The sequence below is a fragment of the Ictalurus punctatus genome, chromosome 2, assembly GCF_001660625.3.
Source record: "Ictalurus punctatus breed USDA103 chromosome 2, Coco_2.0, whole genome shotgun sequence".
NCBI classification, from domain to species: domain Eukaryota; kingdom Metazoa; phylum Chordata; class Actinopteri; order Siluriformes; family Ictaluridae; genus Ictalurus; species Ictalurus punctatus.
In genome coordinates, this window is record NC_030417.2 from 30,144,902 (window position 1) to 30,168,389 (window position 23,488).

The window sequence follows — 23,488 nt, forward strand, 5'->3', positions numbered from 1 at the left end:
TTTTAAAATGTGAACTTTATTTCTTTCAAAATAGTACGTGCAAAATGCGCAATAGCAAAATGGTATTATGTTTGACATAAATATAAGTGCTGTATTTTGGGCTGGATAACTGCTGTGCTAAGACTAACAGTGATGATTGCTGGAAGGCACACAATGCCCTGCTATTGATTGTTGTGCTACTGTATATTCAGTTTTTGAGCCGTGCTGTCAGAGTTGCATTATTTTCACCAACATATGCTTTAACAATATTTCAGTTTAATGATTGAAATTACAAACAGTGCAATATTTATGTCACAAAATTCATTTCTAAACTTTTCTATTTAGAGAGTATACTGTAAGACACAATGGTAATGATTTAGCATGTTGTCAGTAAACTGCCAAAACATGCATCGTGTTTCATGATATTATATACACGATACAGAAAAATAAAGCACTTTAGATAAGTAATAATGACAGTATTATTATAAAAGAGGTGAGCGCACCTTACTCATCCTAATTCAAGTATCTGCATAAACCTTTATGACAACTTTATTGACCCTGTCTTTTAAATTCACATTGTTTGTACTTTTCCGAGTAATTACAGCAAATGTTATGCTAACCATGTTCTTAATGCAAAATAACTTCAGCCTGAATATGAAAGTAAATTCTTTATCAGGTAATCACTGAATAGTATGTACATTTGTACTTCAACAGGGATGTTCATTTGGTTTCTCACTGCAGAGTGCATTTCTCACATGATGCTTCATCGTCCTGTTCTTCATACACTGCAAAATAGAAAGGAAAAAAAATGCTGTCTATAAAATATAGTGATATGCAGACAAATCAAACCCTACGCAATAGGAATGCACCGAAAGTTAAGTTAAGTTTTCTCATTTTAGTGACCTTAAGAGAAAATGGCCTTGAGCTGATAGTTGTAATTTATCAAAAGCTGTTTCTCAATAACAAGAATAAGTAGCCACTGTTACAAAGCACTGAGACTGGAGACTCCTTCCATTAATGTTACATAAATGTATCCTCACAGGAAATCTCACCATATCAATCGATTAGATGATTTCTGTCGTTAAAAAAAGTATTTTAAACCTGTTTTTTTAAACAGTTTTCAGGTTAATAATGTGGCGCGACTGCAATACAAATCCTTCTGTTTGATATAGAAATGAATGAGCATTAATATAATACAAGCCTGTGATATGTCTTGCAGCCTGCACTACTTTCACACCTCCAGGGTTGAGGGTTCGATTCCCTCCATGGCCCTGTGTGTGCGGAGTTTGCATGTTCACCCCAAGCTTCGGGAGTTTCCTACGGGTACTCCGGTTTCCTCCCCCAGTCCAAAGAACGTGCATTGTAGGCTTATTGGCATGTCCAAAAAGTGTCCATAGTGTATGAATGTGTGTGATTGTGCCCTGCGATGGATTGGTACCCCGTCCAGAGCGTCTCAGATAGGCTCCAGGTTCCCCGCTTATCCAGTAAGGGTACAGCGGTACACAAAATGAATGGGTAGAACTTATTATTAGTACTTTTTATTATTCTTTTTGTTGTTGTTGATGTTTTTCTGTTTCCTTCTCTTTTCCTACTTTCAATTCATTTGTCTTTCCTTTCTTTTTTTATGGTACTAGAGGTTGATGGGGGATGTGTGTAAATGAAATGTAAATGTGTGTAAATGTTACACATTATTTTGTAATATATCAAAGATTATACTAAACATCACATATTACATTAAACTGTAACTCATTCAAATTAGCCATCCCCAAAAATGGGAGGGTGGTGGTGAGACCAAAAGAAATCTTGATTTGAGCACTGCGGTATAAATTGTGCTAAGTAACTGCATTCATTCTTAATAAAATCTTACATTGGGCAGTGGAAGATAACATGCAAAAGCCAAGTTTATCTAAGAGTAATTAATCTTTCTTCCCCCCATTAGACACTAGCCATTTTAGTGCATTACTACTATATGCAGCATTATGCAGTATCTATCTACTAAACACTCATTTGCAATATGAGAACTATATTACTCAAGAAGTCAAAAATACTCACATTTGACAGGTAAGAACGGCTGTTCTTCATTCTGTGCCACCATTTCTTCCACTTTTAGCAGAAGCTCGCCCACCTGTTCCCGACCTCTCTTTGCATTGGTGCTATCCAGCACATGGTAGTAGTTTAGACAGTGCTCCAGCAGACTCAACAATTGCTCACCATCCCTTTGGAGTTGCTCCTCGATCGGTGTGCAGCCCAGCCAATCACCACAAGAGAAAAGTACCATGGTGTGGAGAGAGGCGTCCTCGCCAAACATCTCTAGGTGGCTCTCAAGGGCTCGTCGCTTCCTGGAAGTAAGGGTGGAGATGGCGGGAATGACCAGTAGGATAGCGTGTGGGCCAGGGTGAAGCAGCCCTGCCCCTCGTTTGATTTCCTTTCTGACGTGACGAGGTGTGCGGTGGACAGAAAACCAGTCCCAGCCTGGTGTGTCCACTAATGTCACACGGCGCCCATTAACGGGGGCCTGACGGCGCAAGGAGACTTCAGTATGACAACCTGATTCAAACATGCGTCCACCCAAGATCATGTTTCCTGCTGAACTTTTTCCTGAACCTTGCCATCCCACTAACAACATCCGCAACTCTGAGAGCAAGAGATAGAGGGACAGATAAAGAGAAAAACGTGGAAAATAAAAAAACACAAAACAGTCAAATACACGCATTAGCAGGACAGTGTGAGACAAGTGTACTATATGAATCATGTATCAATACACTCTTAGAAAAAAAGATTTCTTTAAGGTTCTTCAGAGTTAAAGGTGTTTAGTTACCTAGCAGAGTTTTACATGAAACCCTCTCTGAAAGAGAAACTGTTGTCGAATACTAGATTTAACCAGTTTTTCGTGGATTATATTTTCTGCGTTGCAGTTGTAAACCACACTGCAACAAAAGCTTTGCCTTTCATTTAAAAGGCTAGTACAATTCCACCTTCAAACTTTGGTCATACCTTATCTTCTTAGCAACATTAGTCCCATAGTTTTAGAACAAAAGTTAAGACAAAAGTGCTCCTGAGTGGCGCAACAGAAAAGTTGGAAGATATCACAACCATCGTTTGTTAGGAGCCAAGGGAATGGGCATACTCTCCTGTCAATCACAGTGGCATAAGCCAGCCCTAGGCATCTGTGGGCACATGTACTGTATGTGGAAGAGGGTCGATAGCGCTTTCCTCTGAGTGTGTTACGCTGCCCTGTGATGAAGCATGAGCAGCAGTTCAAAACGATGCAGTTGGCTGACTACACGTGTTTCTGAGGAAGCACATGCTAACTGTTGAGTGATAGGGGAGAGCTGGGTGGCAGGGGAGAATTGGCAGTTCAACAAATTGGGGAAAATGAGACAGTACATTCTACCTTGCGCTTTTACCAACTACAGACCACATACACATGCTCTTGTTTTTTATAGGTTCACAAAACAAAGGTCAGTGAATTAACAGGTCAAACTTCTCCTAGATAAAATTGGCAGAAAGGAGGTAATGCCTGCCTTTCACATCCCCTTGACTGAATTAGCTTTTCTTCTGGGTGAATTTTATTCATCTTTGGTCGGAGTGCTGTTTTAGCTGCGAAAAAAAAAGCAGAAAAGTGTAGTTTTCAGGTGGCTCCTGTATGGCCAGAGCAAGGAGAGCAAGAACTCATAAATGTTACAGCTTAACCATAGATATAAAACAGAGAACTGTAAGAAGAACTCACCTCGTGGTGGTGATCTAAACATCGGTGATGTCACCTCTGTATCACCTGTGATCATTCGCTCTCCCACTTCTCCCTGCAACATCCATTCACTTGTAGGTGTCTCAATCCTCTCATCCATTGCAAAGAAGGATCCCTCATTGTCTTGCACCATCTCTTCCAACTTTTGCACAAGCTCATTAACCTGTGTGCTGTTCTCAGTGCTGGTGTTGTCCAGAGTGTGGTATCGGTTCCCACACCTCTCCACCAGTCTTTGAAGTGCCTTTCCGCCTTCTGTGATAAACTCTTCTACGCCATTGCCCCAGAGCCTGTCTGCCCTGGTGAACAATACTATAGTGAATTTCCACACATCTGTTCCGGCTGCCTCGACACGATCGACCATGCCCTTCCTGTGATGTTCAGTGAACGGCTCTCCGATTGGCACCACCAGCAGCACGGCATGGATGCCCGGATAACACAGGTGCCTGATATGGGCCACTGTAGAGCTCTGGCTGTCCAGTTTTTCTCCTGCTGCATCTCCATCATCCATGTTCCATCCAGGGGTGTCCACCACAAGAAGGAGCCTGCTGCCAAATGTCTTTCTGCAGAGAACAGGCTCTTCTGTGTGCGGCCTGGCCTGTAGCTCCCCTTGGCCAGTAATGGTATTGCAGGATGACGTCTTGCCAGAGCCACGATACCCCAGCAAAAGAATATGCCTCTTTGGCAAAAAGGGTGACTCTACTGAAAGAAAGAGAAAAGGAAACAACAAGGGAAGGGGGGTTCAGTAGTGGAAGTGAAATGATTTTTTTGGCACTGTCCATGTTCTCTTTCACAGGTGGACTAGTTCCCCTTTTGAACTTGTTTATGGTTGCCTTGTGTCTGTCTGAAAATGCCAGTCCTGTGTGTTGCAATAATAAAAGCTATAACCCTACCTTTACCATCCTGTCCTACTCATTCACCATCACCATCATCCTATCAACCTGCAATCTTAAATTATTATTGTTACACTCACCCTAAACCTTACTCTCTGTTCGAACGTAACACTAAGCATTTGTGGGGTTTTTTTTTCCGGAACAGCAGATGATTTTTATCTGTCCATCAAATAAGTGGTGGGGAAGTAAAAAGAGCAAGTAGTAACAAGTGATGGTGCACATTTTGTTATTGTGCATGCATACTAAATGCTGACACACCAATATCAGGATCTTTCAGAAGATTTTTTCATGCCTTTACAGCTTGCCCCAGTGCAGGCCGATGCATATTATGCTCTGTCATCTCTTAAAGTAATGTGATCTCAGTGACTTTGACTGTGGCATGGTTGTTGGTGCCAGACAGGTTTGAGTATTTTAGAAACTGCTGTTCTCCTGGTAATTTCACACACAACACTCTCTAGAGCTTTCACAGAAGAGTTCAGAAACATTGCCTGGTCTTTTTCCAATCTTCTACTACCTAGTTTTAATAATTCTGTGTCCACTATAGCCTCAGATGTTGTCTTCTGCTGTTATAGCCCATTTGCCTCAAGGTTTGACATGATATGACTTCTGACATGCTTTTTCTGCTCACCACGGCTGTAAAGGGTGGTTATTTAACTTACCGTAGCCTTCATGTCATCTCAAACTAGTTGGGAATTCTTCTCTTTGCTCGCTCACAAACAAGGCATTTCCACCTGCAGAACTGTCACTCAATGTTTTTTGTACCATTCCGTGTGAAAGACTATTGTGCATGAAAATCCCAGGACGTTAACCATTTCGGAAATAATCAAATCAAAAACCAAGTCATTGAGATCACATTTCCACCCATTCTTATGTTTGATGTGAACATTAACTGATGCTCTTGACCTGTATCTGCATAACTTTCTTCATTGTGCTGCTGCCACATCATTGGCTGATGAGCATGAATGAGCAGATGTACATGTGTTTCTATTAAAGTGGCTGGTAAGTGTATCGCTGATATTTGGATGCATGCATATAGCATAGACTACAGTTCTCAGTTCAAGTAAGTAATTTCTCTGCATGTGATTAATCAGTGTTGTACAGTTCAGACTCAATATAAGACCTTGGATTTGTTGCCTAATAATGAAATTATGTCAAACATGCTGATCTAGATTTAAAAAAATCTGAAACGTTCATAAGTCTCAGAAGGTTTCTCAAGGGTTTTTTTTAAATGATTAATGATTCTAGCTTTCTAAACATGTTCAACTCCTTTTGAACCTTTTGTGAAAGAGAAACCCTCTGTTATCAGTTTCCCTCAGTGGGACAGACCAGAGAACCCTTTAGAATGCTAGAGCCACAGTGATCGCAAAATGATACTCCTCCTCTGAGACACAGCATGCCGGACAAGCCAGTGCCAGATGTGTGCAAGACATGCGCACATATTGAGGAGAATAATGTTTATGTAGCCACTTACCAGGATTCGAGCTGAGGGAAACTGTAGCCATCTTGTGCTGAGCTTCAGTTTCTCTGCGTGTCCCCTCCTACCCCCTTTCTGTCTCCCTTCGTGTTCTCCTCTTCCTCTTCAGTATCCCCGCCCCACAGTTCTGTAGAACCATGGAGGAAATCACATGCTGCTGACCAGATAAATAAAGGGACAGGGTGATAATAATAATACAGTGTGAGGAAAGAGATAACAGGTACTTGTGTGGCACAGGAGCACCAGCAAATCAAGTACTGCAGTGACTTGTTATCGTATATAGCTAATTAGGCTAAATAACTAAATGTCGGTCAAATGCGCACGACATTATCGAATAATCGAAACTTCAATGAATCGATCAGGTTGCGCGTATTTGAAAGACGCGCGTGCTGCATCCGTAGGCTTGTGTGTGTGGGTGCGCGCGCGCGCGACTTTCCGAAACAAGAGGTAGCAAATAATTTACCAAGACGAATTATTGTATCAATCTAATTTTTAGCCAGCGAGGTCCTGAGTTTCTTGTGTACACAGTTTTAGTATCAGATTTCTTCTCATATCACTTCATCACGCATGCTGCACACACAGTATGTCTGTGCTGCAACTAAAATATAAATGACTCGGGTATTCTATATTTTGCAAGTTATTCATTATTCGTACTGCAGCTTAGATTCTTATACATGTTATATAACGTACGGACACGTTCAAGTAAGCTGGGTTGCCAAATATGCGTAACAAAAATGCACCCAGTCTGCGATAAACTACATACACACAATAACACAATAACACAATGACAGCCCGTTATCGTTGCCAGCATTTTACAAACCAAAGGTATTTCCATACTCTAGAGTGGCAATGTTTAATAAAGCCACAGCCAATAAAAATAATTATGTGTGTTTCGTCTTTTTATTTTATTCTTTTTAAACATGGCACAGACTGCTTAATTTGCTTTTTCCTATATGATGTGAGCACAGCATTAAAATAATAATAATAATAATAATAATAATAATAATAATAATAATAATAATAATAATAATAAAAGATTCTGGGTCATTATGGAAGTTAAAAAGTGTTTTGATTGTTGGGCCTGATAATAATATTTGTAATTACACCACAAAGCTGTTAGAAGATGTACACTGATTTTCTATATTGACAGCTATTACAGTAGATCCAGCTCTAATTCAGGTTGATTATTTATATGTGCATTCTAATACAATGCTCATTCTAACACAATATTTTTTTCCATAGTAACAACTAATTCATATGGGAGATAATGCATAATCTAAGGCTATTTGTACGTGGATTCTTATTTTTTTTATTTATTTTATTTTTTTTAAGGAAAAAGGTATAATTGTTGATTATGGTACGTGTTCTGTTAGATGTTAATGGAAGGAGTCTCTGGTGTCAGTGCTTTGGAATGGTCAGTAATCCCAACAGGAGAATTTTCAATAATTTTCAGTTTCTCAGTAACATGACAAGACATGGCTGAGGTTTATATTTATTTATTTTTAAAATTTATGTTTCAATTCATAAATTTCAGTGAGGTGTTCAGTGAGGTTGAGTTCAGGGTCAATCGAGGTCTTTCACACCAACTTTGGCAAACTATATCTTCATGGACCTCACTTTGTACACAGGGGCATTGTCAAGGTGGAACAAGGGAAAATGTTAATACTACAAGATACAATGACATTCTAGACAATTGTGTACTTACAACTTTGTGGCAACAGTTTAGGGGACGGCCCACATATGGGTGTGATGGTCAGGTGCACACAAACCTTTGGCTATATAGTGTACTTTGGGGGGATTTTACACATCAGTAACAGCAAAGAGGACACAATTTATTTATTTTTAAATCATTTAAGCTATGATCTACTGTCAATCAAACTATGATAGTTCCACTGAAAAATATTAAAAGAAAATGTCAATATAAGGGGAAATGACATTATGTCTTATAAAACCAGATCTGCAGTTCACTTTCTCTTCCTATAGTCCTTCATCACCGGTCACCTCGATATCCCTGAGCTCAGAGTGAAATGAGAAAAATGCATGATTATGATTGGTTAGTCTTGTTTCTCACCAGTTTATAACCAATAAAATGTGATTGCACAAACTAAGGGACACATTCATTTGCTAATTTGAAGTTTGGAGTCGTTAATTAGGGAAATTTATAATGAAATATTATAAAAGCTAGAGCTACAGTTCAATTCCATTGTAAATCATTGTTAATTATTAAACCCAAAACGTACACTTAAAAATCCTATTCTCTCTCATGTTGGCTAAAACCTGCAGTCGAAACTCCTCCTGTGCTTTTTTGATTGGTCTGTCGCAAGGACTGTTGGGTAGCGGACTGCTGTGAGCCTGCAGCATTGGGCGCATAGGGGGCGCTCGCGAGAGCCCTTGACGTTTGGGATATTTTCTGCACTAGGTGGCGGTAATGCGCGTGTCGTCTAGCAATATTAAACGACGAGGAAGTCCATAAGGCGGAGGAGAAAGAAAGAAGAAGCGAGCTCGTGGCATGTTTTTTAATTCCACGCCGATAGTCTTCATCTGTTTACGGAATCCATGTACGAAGCTGAGGATGAGTTTATTAAATACCGCTCTCCCCTGGTCTCCCGGTACGCCAGCAAGGAAATGGCTTTTAATTTCAGTGAGAGAAAAAAGTTCATAACGTGGAGGAAGCTGTGGATCTACCTGGCGAAGTCAGAGAAGGTTGAATGGTTATTTATTTATTTATTCATTCCATTCATTTATTTTGTAAACTTCTGTATTGTTACTTTATTATTAGTCCTGTTTGCAAAGCAACACTTGAAGTTCTTGACCTTGAAGTTGTCTTGGACTCATGTAAAGTTGCCAGCTGCTATAAATAGTTTTAAAGAGACCCTCAGCACTTACAGATGATAGACGATGGGAATGATTATAAAAGGAATATCTGCATTGTGCACAGCAGGAACTGATATCTGAAACTCTATCCTCGTGTCTGAACCTTGCACCTTGTACTACAAGAAATTCCTCTTATTCCAACAAAATAGAGTTTAACCCAACCCCTGAGGATTATTGTTAGAGGTCAGAGTCCTTAAGCTTAAATCTTTAGCTAATACTCCAGATAAGCCATTAGTTCCTCACTGAACTTCCTTTATCAGCAAAAAAAAAAAAAAAGTCGTACTTTATCATGCTGCTGATCCCTTTCTCTCAAATCACAGACACATGATCCAGTCAGTGCTTCCTCCTGACTTGCAGCATGGCTCAGCATGCACGAGCTTCAATTATACTTCAGCATGTCTTGTTGTTTAACTGCTATGTCTTTTAAAATAATCATATTTTAAAGTGCGTAGTCATTTTATTAGCTGTATCTGTCTATTTGTGGAGACTTCAGACATTTTAAACCACTTCAGAAACGTTATGGAAAACACAGCGTTAATGAGACCTTGGTGTTTCACATTCAGGTGAATTTTCAATGCCCTTTGACCCCCACACTTGCTTTTATCCTTAGAATCAGAATTAAAATCAGCTTTATTGCCAAGTATGCTTACACATACAAGGAATATGTCTTCGTGACAGGAGCTTTCAGTGCACAACAGTACAAAACATTAATAAGACAAACACGTAAAGAACGGAAAAAAGAAATTGTACATATGGTAAATAATCTGCACATATATATATATATATATATATATATATATATATATATATATATATATATATATATATATATATATATATATATATATATATATATTTTATTTTAACCTTAGCAGTTCTACAAAACACTGGTTCTCATTCACACACACTCACCAATGGTAGCAGAGCTTCCATGCAAGGTGCTAACTTTCCATATACATATAAAAAGACTAAACTGTGTATTGCACATAATATAAGTCTGTTATATGCAGTGCAAGGGAATGTAATGTAATAGCCACAACACACAGCTCCTTTCATTAAAATTACAGTATCAATAAACTTGTCCACCACTGAAACTGATAAGCAACTTACTCATACTTTATAGCAGATGGATATTATATAGGGTCCATATAGATGTAAATATAGTGATGTCATGATGGTCTCCTTTTAGGTGTAAAATCGGGGCCATTTTTTAACCTGGTGGGGTAGTTGTGGTTATAAAATGGCTAGCTCCGGTCCTTGATTATGATTGGCTGAGCCGCTTTCGAAGCCGTTGTAAATAGGTGTGTTCGACTTGGGCTGCGGCTGGATGTAACCTATCGATGAGAGTTGCAGCTTCAGTTGGGAGAGGAGTCGAAAACTGAGCCGTCTAATTTGACACTTTTTGCATCCCGTAGTGACGCTCGCATGGTGTTTATCGTAGATGACGTGGATTAGATGTAATATTTCTCAGACGTCTGAAAGTTTACACGTCGCAACCAGAAACGCTACAGTGGCCGAGAAGTACAAAACAAAACGCGAATATGAAAACAAAATAACCAATTATAAACACAGTGACAAAAACAAATAAACAAGTCAGAAAACACAACGACAAATCCCACAAAACGGTACGGGTATTTCTGTTTTGCAAATGGATTACTTACTGCTGATTGGATGACACGTCTGCCAATCAAGATATATAGGGAGTAAGAAATTGTAAACAACTTTGTTTCTTGTACATTAGTGGACATCTGTGTTTACCATGTGTAAACCATTTTTTGTCCATAGCGAAACTTTAAATGTTAGAAAATAAAAGTTTATATTGGCAAGAATTAAAGAAAGGCGAAAATGGAATTTATTAAGCGTTACTTTGAGCAAGGACGTTCATATGCCTTGATTTTGGATATGCTATTAACATACCATGACATAAAGAGTAGCTTGCGCTCTCTAAAAACACACCTAAAGGACGCAGGTCTGTTTAGAGGAAAAAACTATTCCCCATTAAATGACATAAGGAATGTTATAAGAGCAGAGCTTCATGGACCAGGACAGCTATTCATCTACCAGACAGTGCAGTTAGCACTTAGCACATTTTCCAGAGGTGGTGTTTTTGGGGTTTACAGTGTATGCTTCACTATGGTTAAGACAGAACTGGCCTTGGTATTTGATGTAACTTCTCTAGGTCTCTATGCAGATAGTTATTGGCATCAGTAAAGTCTGAAATGGAGAGCACACTCTTTAAAAAAACTCTGGCTACATGCGTGCCCTCCCTCCTCTCATGTGTTAATGAAAGTGCCACATAAAAACTGCTGGATCTGATACAAAGGCACTGTTTATCACATGAATGTAAGGATATAATCAGGAACATACTTTGCTTAAGGTTAAGGATACAGATTTTATGTTAAACATTCACTCTATGTAATGTGTGTGTGTGTGTGTGTGCGCATGTTCTTAAAGAGGAATGTGTAGCACATTACATATGTGCAGTTAAAAATAACTACATATGCAATGTGTAAATGTCAGAGAGTCAAATACACACACACACGCACACACAGCTCAGACCATGTGACAGTAGTTTATAGCAGTATAAACATTTTCTAAGGATATTGAATCGCATTTTAATTGTATTTTTGAATGAGCTGTTCCTTTACAGGTGTGACACGAGGGAGTGTAAAAGTAATGGGTCTTTTTCTGATGTAATCAGACTGATTTTTACCCTTCCAGAATGTTGTAACTGTTATTTATCTGTCTCTCCCACTACAGGCGCTGGGGCTGTCCATCACTGACGCTCAGGTTAGTGAGATGGAGGCTCACGTGGAGGACATTGACTTTGCCAAGGCGGCTGAGGAGGAGCGCAAACTTCGGCATGATGTCATGGCTCACGTCCACGCTTTCGCCTACTGCTGCCCCACTGCAGCTCCCATCATCCACCTGGGTGCTACCTCCTGTTACGTGGGAGACAACACAGTAAGAAGGGGCTCACACCTGCTACTATAGAGGAAGAGTAATGATATTTTACTGTCTAAACTGGCGTGTATTAATATAAAAGTGCCCAGAACTGGCAGCTGTATCTTTTTAGGTGATACAGAAACAGTCCAAATGCTTGCACTGATGGAAATAATTCAAAGCGGATCTCTTCTCTCTTTAGGATCTGATTATGCTCCGTGATGGATTCAACATCCTGTTGCCCAAGGTGACTGTAGCTCTGATTGATTAGTATGGAATAAAACATGATGGGCCTTGCTGTTATAGGAAAATAAACAACAATAGGGTTGTGTGATGCTGCTTGATGCAAAGAAGAGGGCACCCAAAGATTTTTATTTTCCTTCATCATGTCCTGAAGTGTTTTATTCCTGTTATAACACAGCAGTTTGGTCCTTAATTTGACCAAATTTTGTATAATTTGTTGTATAAACATACTATATATATATTTTTTTTTTAAACTTAAATTTTTATTGGTTTAAAAAAGTAACACAAAGAGAAAATATTTAATCTGTAATTTAAAAAAATCATTTTGCAATTTAAAAGATTAAGTACAAACATTTTTACTTAACATCAGTTTCTTCCAGTCAGTTTGTAATTTATTTTTAGAAAAATGATGTAATTAAAAAGATATCATGATATCCCCCATATCTCAGAAAATCATATTGTGACATAATTTTATCACAATATTGCTAGATCATTATATCAACCAGTCCTATCTCTAACCACCTTTTGCTCGCTCTCTCTCCAGTTGGCCCGTGTTATTGATAGATTGGCTAACTTTGCGAAAAAATACGCTGACTTACCAACTCTGGGCTTCACCCACTACCAGTGAGTGTGTTTCCCCTCACCACTACTAATGTTTACATTTATGTTTAAATGGCTATTGATTTATTGGATCTTGGCTCTGTTTTTATTTTAATCTCATCTCCTTCTTTCTTTTTCTCTTTCTCTCAGGCCAGCTCAGTTGACTACAGTGGGCAAGCGAGCGTGTTTGTGGCTGCAGGATCTGGTCATGGACTTTCGCAACCTCAGGAGAGCTCGAGATGATCTACGTTTCCGAGGGGTGAAAGGTACCACAGGGACCCAAGCCAGCTTCCTGCAGCTCTTTGATGGGGATCATGATAAGGTGAACACAATATATGACCTTGTGAGCAGAGAGGTGAAGGAGGCATTTCCACTGTCAAAGCTGTGGTGACTCTAGGTTTGATACTAGAGGTCGACGGAATGAATGGTTTTGCCAGTTTATCTGCATGGTTACTGATTGCTGAAACCATCGGTTCTCTGCAAAAATCCACACAGATGGTTTTTCAGCTGTTATGGGAGCAGCTGTGAAGGGTCTGCTGTCATTATACAGTATGAGAGCGGCCTCTAGAGGCTAAATAAAAACTATCGCTGGCAGATTTTGTTGTGTTATTTGGAGTGTTACTTTTTGATTCAGTTTGGATGTGTATCTTTTATTTACTTTATATATTAAATATTAATAAATATTATTTATATTTTATTTCATTTTTAAAAAAGTACAGTACATTTTCATGGTACAGTCAGTACTGTTTTTATTTTTGTAATAAAGTTCAGCAGTATTTTACTTCAAGTGCTATGTTTTCATTCAGAATCAATTAAAAAAACTATCCGTTGATTTATCGGTTATCAGAAGGTACTGCCCAATTTAGTTATCAGCATCTGTAAAATCCACTTTCACTCGACCTCTTTTTGGTACTAGATATCCGAGTGATAGGATTGCTGGACATGTCCACTCCCTAAGACCACTTAAGCCTGTGTTTCTCAAAGTGGGGTCCATGAAGCGTAATCATGATGTTTATTATCGAGTACTTGAATCAAATGACATTGTAATAAACATAAAATGGTCTAATAAGTAGCTCAAATGTTATTGTGCAAATTCACATAATCGGTTTAATATTTGAATAACTGGATTGTGTTTATAAAATAAATCAGTCATCTGGTCCATGGATTTTATTTATAGTTAAAAGGGTACCTGATTTTGTTCAGACAGGCAGGATCAATCCAATGTTTAGGCATCTTTTTAATTTGAGCGGGTCAGCTTTTGGGAAGCACAACTCAGTTTAATCGTTTAAATTAGATTTTGTGTTCTGTTTCATTAAGAGGTCAGGTTGGGTTGAGCTGTTATTTTTTTCTTTCCTTTATCATTAATATCGATCCACTTATTTCTGACCCCTAACAGGTGGAGGAACTGGAAAGAATGGTGACTAAGATGGCTGGATTTAAAAGGTGTGTGATTCTGGGCATGTATAAGTATGAGTCAGTCTAAATTTAAATATTTTTGGTGCCAGTGAAATTGGTAATGTTTTAAAAATATAAATAAATAACTAACTAACTAAATAAATAAATAAATAAATAAATAAACCTCAGGGTTTAACTGCGTCTTGTCATCATTGTCCTGTTTTAGTTCGTATTTAGTGACAGGACAGACATACAGCCGTAAAGTGGACATTGACTGTCTGACTGTGCTGGCTAGCCTGGGTGCCTCTGTACACAAGGTTCGTGTCATGCAGAAACACACACACACACACACACGCACCACTGCTTTTTATTTTCATTATAGAAATTTTCAAAATATTCACTTGGCTTGTACAAAGCAGTGCCTTCTTATTCATTTAACGCTGATGAATCATAATTAGAATCGATCACCATCAATCTAGACCGTCACTCACTTATTTTGTAGTCCAGCTGTTCCACCACAGCTGATTATACACTGTTGAACATTTGAGCTGTTTTATATTAATCCTTTTTTTATTTTTAATTAATTAAAAATGAACGTTTTACATTAATCCTAAATTCTATGAATGTGAAGGGAAACAGCACAGCAGTGTATCATTGCGGTCATCTCTAGAGTGTGTTAGTGTTTTGTGCCTCTTGTAGATTTGTACTGATATCCGTCTGCTGGCGAACCTGAAAGAGATTGAAGAACCATTTGAGAAAGAACAGATAGGCAAGTAAAGTTTGCTGGACTCTTGGTATAAAATGAAGCAGCACACTTTGCTGTGTTTTTTCAAAAGCAGATGCATATCTGAGCGCTTTATGTAAAACCATTGTACAGTGTTCTGTTCATGTGTGCAGGTTCGAGCGCTATGCCATATAAGAGGAACCCGATGCGCGCAGAGCGCTGCTGTAGTCTCGCTCGTCACCTGATGACGCTGGTGTTTGATCCTCTGCAGACCGCCTCGGTGCAGTGGCTGGAAAGAACACTAGATGACAGTGCAAACAGGTACTACACACACTCACACTCACTCTCTCTCTCTCTCTCTCTCTCTCTCTCTCTCTCTCTCTCTCTCTCTCTCTCTCTCTCTCTCTCTCTCTATATATATATATATATATATATATATATATATATATATATATATATATATATATATATATATATATATATATATATATATATATATATATATACCCCAAAGTATGATGCTTCCACCACCATGCTTCCCCTTGGGATGGTGTTCTTTTAGTGATGTGCTGCTTTATTTTATAATTATATCTTTTGGTATTATGACCAAAGTTCAACTTTGATATTATCAGACCATAACACATTATTTCACATGGTTTTGGGAGATTGGATGTATTTTCTTTTTTTCTTTTTTGGTTAGAAAAGGCTTCAGTCTTGCCACCCTACCCCAATGCCCAGAGATATGAAGAATTCGGGAGATTGTTGTCACATGTAAGGAGCAACCAGTACTTGCCAGAAATTGCTGCACTTCTTTAATGTTGATGTAGGCCTCTTGGCAGCCTCCCTGACCAGTTTCCTCCTGGTCTTCTCATCAGTTTTAGAGGATCATCCTGTTCTTAATAGTGTCACTATTTTCACAACTTGTGGATTATTGTCTTTGCAGTGGTCCATGATATATTCACTGCCTTGAACATTTTTTGTAACCCTCTCTTTCAATTGAGATCCCGTACCTGCTTTGTAAGCTCTTTGCGGCACTGGCTTTTCCAGTGTGATGTTACAAAGATGTCAGGAAAATCCTATAGGAACAGCTGAACTTTTATTTGGAGTTAATCAGTCACTTTAATTGACGGTCGGTGTATACTAATTAGTATTTAACAGGAGTTTGAATGTGATTGGTTGATTTTGAACACATTCCCAATTATATAAGGGTGTGCACACTTAAACAGAAATTACCCAGTTTGCATATCAAAAACATTTCTGGGTGTTTGTCACTTGATAATAACATTTTGCAATTTCAGAATAGAGATGAAAAAGGTTCTAACGGGATTTAACTTTTTTTTACATAACAAAAACATTTTAACAGGGGTGTGTAGACTTTTTATATCTACTGATTATAATCAACATACAGACATATTTGTTTGTTAAATCTAAAACACTGACCATATAGTTCACTTTTTTTTTGAGAGAAATTATACATCGCTTGTACGATTTAGCAGATCGTTTCTAACAAAATACGAACATGTGGGTGTCTTTTTTTCCCACTTCGACTGTCGGACAAGCCAAGGGCAAAAGTGATGTAATTCCAACCAGCGAATTACCGTTTAGGGTGTAATGCAGCATTATGTTTTACATAATTTTTTTTTTTTTCATCTGACTTTCCAAACCTGTACCAATTCCATATCTCTGAAGTGATATTTGAACCTTTCTTTGCTATGACCTCAGTCCTCGGCGAAGGGCTGTCTGTTTATCTTGCCGTTTTTTATTTTAAATCTAGGAGTGCAGTGTTTGGGAGTAGTGCATACTGTAAGAGGAGTTTATGATGTTAAAACATTCATTCAAATGAACCAAATTAATCGTTAAAATCACTCAGCACTACTTTAAACATGTAACTCCCCCATAATTTCCATTGTACCATGGCAAATAGTTCGGGTTTACATTATACTTGCCTACAGATTATTTTGTTATTTTTAGCATGTGTGTTTCACTTTTTCAATGAGATTCAATTTTAAAGTTTTTTTCCCCCCAAGTGTCAAGCTTACCTCAGATGTACAGGATGGGATTTGGTCTACAAAATGAATAGTCCTTTTCTTTGTTCTCTGCTTTTCACCGATCAGAAATTGCCTTTGCTATTGATATTTAGTGATAAGTGACGAACATGGCTCATATTTCATCAAATCACTTGACTTTTTAATTTACTTGCATTTCGATCAACTCAATCTTTCCTTCCCAGGCAATTTTTAATCCAATTTTAATTTGAATCATTACTTTTTGAAATTTCATTTGAATTGAATTTTGAATTATTCATTAATTTTATCATTACATTTCATTTTTTTTTTTCTTGTTACTTTCACCCATCATGCTAAACATGGCTATCTGTTAACTCTTCTACTCCACGAGTCAGAACGTACCAGACCATTCTCCAGAATCTAGTGTCTAATCCTGGCTAATCTTTGTTAAAAATCGCCTACTTCATAGTGTCTGGATTGTAACTGGAAACTCCAACAGTGTGAATGAAAGTTCTGCAAACAAGCATTGTGATCTCGGAGGCGACTGTTTGAGAAGGAATCCAAATAGAAAACATAACAAAAGCAGCACCTTATTTTTAAAGTCCAAGTCTTTTGAGGTGATTTTATTTTATTTTGTTTTGTTTTTTTCCATTTTAGTTCATTATTTTGTTTCAATTATAAAACAATACTTTTGCCTCTAAACTCTCTATTCACTATAAGAAAGTTTACCTTGTTCATTTAGTTTTAGCTACAGCAAATCTTTGCAAAATTGCTAAGTACAATGTGTGTGTGTGTGTGTGTGTGTGTGTGTGTGTGTTTTTAGGAGAATCTCTCTGCCTGAGTCCTTCCTCACAGCTGACATCATCCTCAGCACACTACAGAATATCACTGAGGGCCTGGTGGTCTATCCTAAGGTGTGTGTGCAGTTTATTCTAGACTGTAATTCATTCAGAATAACCTAAATGCATTAAACCTGTCCATATTCTTGTTTTTTAGGCCGGGGTTTGTTCTCGCCATGTGCTTTGTTGATAATCAAACGTTTCTGCCATCCTCTGCAGGTGATCGAGAGGCACATCCGGCAGGAGCTGCCCTTTATGGCTACTGAGAACATCATCATGGGCATGGTGAAGGCAGGAGGGAACAGGCAGGTATGATCCTCTTTATAGCCTTACTACAAAAGTTTTTTGTTCATTGCTCAATATTAAATTATGCAGATTTATTATATCTAGGATTGGTTAGCTTTAGTGTTCAGTACATTGTATATACCACTAAGTTTTTCATATATTTATGTAAACCACATGCTTTTTTTTGTACACCTTTGTCTACCCATGGGTGCAGGATTGCCATGAGAAGATCCGGGTGTTGTCTCAGCAGGCGGCTGCTGTGGTGAAGCAGGAAGGTGGAGATAATGACTTCTTGGCTCGAGTGCAGGCTGACCCTTACTTCGCTCCTATACTTAACCAGCTAGACGCCATACTGGACCCTAAAACCTTCATTGGCCGAGCACCACAACAGGTTCATCTACTCTCTTTATATAATATAAACACCCTTTTCTTCATGTCCTGTTTTCTCTCCTGATGCTTTCACAAATCACTACCAAAGGCTATTCATATCCTGGCCATGTGTATTTCCTGTCATGTAATACTATGATAGTTTTAGAGGTTAGTTTTCAGGTGCTGGCTAGTGATCAGCACAAATAGTAAAATAATACTCAATTAAAAAAAAAGAATTATTATAAATTAAAACTACACAGGCATACCTGATGTTAAAATGAGTGTGGTGCTGATATATGTATATATGTGTGTATGTATGTATATGTGTGTGTGTGTGTGTGTGTGTGTGTGTGTGTGTGTGTGTGTGTGTGTGTATAAGATTGTTTCACTGTCACACACTAAATTTGTTTTAATTGGAGCTCCAACACCCAATCACAGCCACAAGTGACAATAGTTTAATCTGTTGTAAAATCACTCACCAAACACTTTATTAGGAACACGTGCATACTTCTTGATTTCTGCTGAGGCACACAGAAGGTGGGATCAGAACTTTTATGGACCTGCCTTGTGTAAACGGTTCAGACTGGTGGAGGTGGTGTGATGGTGTGGGAAATGTTTTCTTTCATATGTTTTTTTTTTTGGCACACTTTGGGCCTGTTAATACCAATCAGTTATGGTTTGAATGTCACAGCCTATTTGAGTATTGTTGCTGGCCATGTACATCCTTCTAGGCACCAGTTTATCCACCTTCTAATGGCTACTTCCAGCATGATGATGCACCATGTTCATTAACACTGGATGCATTAATGTTCTTCCGTGGATTTCCCAGTCACCAGATCTGAATCCAACAGTATACCTTTGGAGCGGCTGTGGTTCAGGTGGTAGAGCGGGTTGTCCACTAATCGTAGGGTTAGCGGTTCGATTCCCGGCCCAAATGTCTCCACATGCCGAAGTGTCCTTGGGCAAGACACTGAACCCCAAGTTGCCCCCGATGGCAAGTTAGCACCTTGCATGGCAGCTCTGCTACCATTGGTGTGTGAATGGGTGAATGAGACGCAGTGTTACCAACGGTGGAGACACAGTGAGATAAAGGTGCTATATAAGTGCAGACCATTTATGAGGATGAGGTAGTGCTGAAGAATGGACCAGAATCTCAAAGGAATGGTTCCAATATCATGTGGAATCCATGCCACGAAGAAGTGAGGCTGTTTTGGGAGCAAAGGGAGGTCCTACCCAGTATTAATATAGTGTCCCTAGTAAAGTGCTTGGTGAGTGTGTGTGTATATACACGTTATATAGTTTATATACACTATACGCTTTTGGCCATGTATTGTATTTTGTGTCTAAATATCAAGTGGCACTAGGTACGATGGTAAGCCCCATTGTGTTATACGCTACATAGAGCACATGCAAAATGAATAAGAGGCTATTCAGGATGCTGCCTAACTAGAAGATGGCAGATTATTTGGGACACTGATGAGATGAGTAAAGTTGAGCAAAATAATGATTAGAATGCATCATCGTATGTGGATTAAAAAAAATTATTCTAAACAATTAAATTGTTTTATAACAGAAAAAAGGCTTTTAGAAAGAGAAATAAACGTTTGCAGACATTCACTACACTTCTGAAGATTTTTTGCCTTCTGATGTGATTTCATTACTCGGGTTATCCGACGACTGCATTTGATCAATCGATGGTCTGCACAATTTTTTTTTTTATCACCACCTTTAATGTCCTGCATGCAGCCTGTTCAAGAGGGGTGACAAAGTGTATGAGGGGTATTTGAAACAGCATTACTTGTTTGGTGGTGGAAACAGTACCAGTATATGAGATCACAGTTCATTTCCAGAGCCTTTCCAGCTCACTTGAGTTTCTCATTTCAATCTGTCTCACAGGTTGCCAGGTTTCTCTCTGAAGAGGTTAAACCTGTGCTTGAGGAATATAAGAGCGAGATGGATGTGAAGATTGAACTGGACATCTGAGGCACACACACATCCTTATAAACCTGCCAACAAACCTGCAAACCGAGGTTTTCTAATGCGTCATGTCATTATGATGCTGCTTTACATGTTACTGAAACAAATAAAGTAATTTATGTCACCCATGTTTTTCAGTATTTATTTTCTTGCCATCAGAAGAAAAAATAAATCAATTTCTTTCACATCATGTGTAGGTGAAGTTTATCACTAATATGTCATCAGTAAAGGTGTGTACAGGTGGACTGGGAGTATGTGATGACTTTTTTTATTATTATTATTATTTTTTTTTTGACTGCAGTAGTAAGGAGTTTAGTTAATCAGTGGCCAAAACCTCACACAAAGGAAAATAATATCAGGGCCATGGTGAAGGAACAGTATTGTCAAACCCACAGTCATCTGCCATCTTTCGACTAGGACATTTAAAAATGAGCCTAAATGTAGATTTAAAAAATATTTTTTTACATCATCTTTGTCTGTGGTAATGTATGTATAGTTCAGCACAGTTTGACGATTGATGCCAGATAAAACAAAATTCATCACATTTAGTATGTATTTTACAGCAAAATGATTAGAAAAATAATCACTGCTGCATCTGTTGTGCTTCTCTATTATTTCTACAGTAACCGCTAATTCACTAGGACTTGATTACTGTGTAATCTAAAGCTATTAATAAAATGATCACAAAATGTTCTGTTTAGCAAAGAAAATGTATAACTTTTGATGTGCTAAAGCTTTCTGTAAACATTTCTTTTACATTTATGGCAGAGTCACTTTGGAGCTTATTGGATTCTCTGTAACATGACAAGCAGTGTTTTTGTTTGTTTTATTTTTTGAGGGAAGTAAAGTTTAAATCTGCTATAACATTAATGATAACAATAACTAACTTCTTGTACAGACCAGATGTTACACAACATGGAATGTGAGTAAAACTTGATAAAGTATGATGTGGCATATGGCTGTGGTATAATATGAATAAAATACTTCATGAGGTGTTCTAGGAAAATAATCAATTTAAGTTGATTATTTTCCAATAACAGTAACTCTGCTTTGTCTCGGGCTGTGTTACACCACCCTGCCATAGATTATTTTCCTATAACAGCACTTACCCAAGTGTTTTCTTCTTGGTCATCAGTGATGTTTGTGCCATTCCGATCATGTTCAGTAATATGACGTTCCTCTTACCATTGGCAAATTCTGATCCTTCCAACAGCATGATGCATAAAGACTCTCGGAACATTTCTGATTTTTCAGCAGTCCTGTTTTGATGCGCTGTGCCCACTGGGAACAAACCTTTTTCTACGCAGACAGAATCAGCACCCAACATGGTCTTCAGCTCTTGTAGCGCATTGAATACAAAGTCTGATGAGTAAAGCATTCTTAGGGGACATTCTGCACACCAGTGTAGAATTTGGGTGTGATTTGCCCAGTTTGTTTTCTTGCATGATCCTCACCATTCTCCTTTGTCTCATCTGAGCTGCCTAGTTTATACACATCTTATTCACATGACATGGAATTTAGTATAGATAACCATGAATGCCATATGCTTTTCCTTTACAATACCATACACCAATCAGCCGTAACATTAAAACCACCTGTGTAGGTGCCCCTTGTGCTGCCAAAACCGCTCTGACCTGTCGAGGCATGGACTCCACAAGGCCTCTGAAGGTGTGCTGTGGTATCTGGCACCAAGACTTCAGCAGCAGATACTGTAAGTCCTGTATTGTAAGTCACGTGGTGGGGACTCCATGGACTGGATTTGTTTGTCTATCACATCCCATAGATGCTCAGTCCGCTTGAGGGAATTTGGAGGCTAAGTCAATACTGTGAACTCTTTGTCATGTTCCTCAAACCATTCCTGAACAATTTTTGTAGTTGGCAGGGTGCATTATTCTGCTGAAATAGGCCACTGCCATTGCATGAATGCCATGGTTTGCATCAATGTTTAGGTAGGTGGTACGTGTCAAAGTAACATTCATGTGAAGGCCAGGACCCAATGTTTCCCAGCACTGCCTCTGCTGGCTTGTATCCCTCCCATAGTGCATCCTGGTGCCATCTCTTCCCCCAGGTACTATATGATGTAAAAGAGAATGTGATTCCTCAGACCAGACCATCTTCATCCATTGCTCCATGGTGCATGGTGCATTTGGTGTTGGACAGGGGTCAGCATGGTCACTCTGACCAGTCTGCAGCTATGCAGCCACATACACAGCAAGCTGCAATGCACTGTGTGTCATCACCTTTCTATCATAGCCAGCATTAACTTTTTCAGCAATCTGTGCTACAGTAGCTCTTTTGTGGGAACGGACGAGATGAGCTAGCCTTTGCTCCTCACACATATTGGTGAGCCTTGACACCGGTTCACCGATTGTCCCTCCTTGTACTACTTTTTTTTTGGTAGGTACTAACAACTGCATACCGAGAACACCCCACAAGACCTGTTGTTTTGGAGATGCTCTGACCCAGTCGTCTAGCCATCATAATTTGGCCCTCATCAAAGTCGCTCAGATCCTTATACTTGCCCATTTTTCCTGCTTACAACACACCAACTTTGAGAACTGACTGTTCACTTGCTATTTAATATATCCCACCCCTTGACAGGTGCCACTGTAATGAAATAATTATTAATTTCACCTGTGAGTGGTTTTTATGTTATGGCTGATTGGTGTATAGTACAGGAGCATTGCAGATGCCAAAGTCACTTAAGTCTGTTACATCCATTAGATCCATTCCATCTACGGCACAGTAGTACAGCAGCTAACCTTGCCGCCTCTCAGCTCCCCTGTTATGTCCGTGTGGGTTTCATCCAGGTTCTCCGGTTTCCTCCCACAACATGCCAGTAGGTGGATTGACTACAGTAAATTGCCTCCAGGTGTGAATGAGTATATGAATGTGTGTGTGAACGGTTCCCATTAGATGGACTGGTGTATTCCCACCTCATGCCCAGTGTTCCTGGGATAGGCTCCGGATCCCTTGTGATTCTAACCAGGGTAAAACTTGTACTGAAGAGGAATGATTGAATTATTGCAATGTGTTAGGCATGTCTTATTACGTTAGTGTCTTCGTGCATATGAGATAACCTGACTAGCTGTGGAAATGTGAAGTAAATCAGTGACACTTGCTCAAAGTCCAGCATAAAGAG

General features: G+C 38.8%; 2 protein-coding genes across 3 annotated transcripts; one reads left to right on the top strand and one right to left on the bottom strand.

Annotated features, from left to right (window-relative positions):
- si:dkey-110g7.8 (GTPase IMAP family member 8) lies at positions 1-6,436 on the bottom strand. 2 transcript variants are annotated; one of them, XM_017459582.3, is made up of 4 exons: positions 6,089-6,436; positions 3,710-4,423; positions 2,032-2,613; positions 1-764 (listed from the first exon to the last, which is right to left on the bottom strand). In XM_017459582.3, the coding sequence occupies exons 1-4, from the start codon at positions 6,117-6,119 to the stop codon at positions 712-714; spliced, it is 1,380 nt and encodes a 459-aa protein (XP_017315071.1). In that variant the 5' UTR covers positions 6,120-6,436; the 3' UTR covers positions 1-711. The 2 variants fall into 2 exon arrangements, with proteins under 2 accessions (XP_017315071.1, XP_047005351.1); XM_047149395.2 differs by having other exon boundaries at positions 3,710-4,426; positions 6,089-6,435.
- A 2,092-nt stretch (positions 6,437-8,528) lies between these two features.
- On the top strand, positions 8,529-20,470 carry adsl (adenylosuccinate lyase). Its single transcript, XM_017459560.2, has 13 exons — positions 8,529-8,794; positions 11,726-11,929; positions 12,111-12,155; positions 12,696-12,775; positions 12,902-13,073; positions 14,148-14,194; positions 14,373-14,463; positions 14,846-14,915; positions 15,044-15,191; positions 17,700-17,790; positions 17,935-18,024; positions 18,215-18,391; positions 20,266-20,470. The coding sequence occupies exons 1-13, from the start codon at positions 8,648-8,650 to the stop codon at positions 20,350-20,352; spliced, it is 1,449 nt and encodes a 482-aa protein (XP_017315049.1). The 5' UTR covers positions 8,529-8,647; the 3' UTR covers positions 20,353-20,470.
- Positions 20,471-23,488: the final 3,018 nt, after the last annotated feature.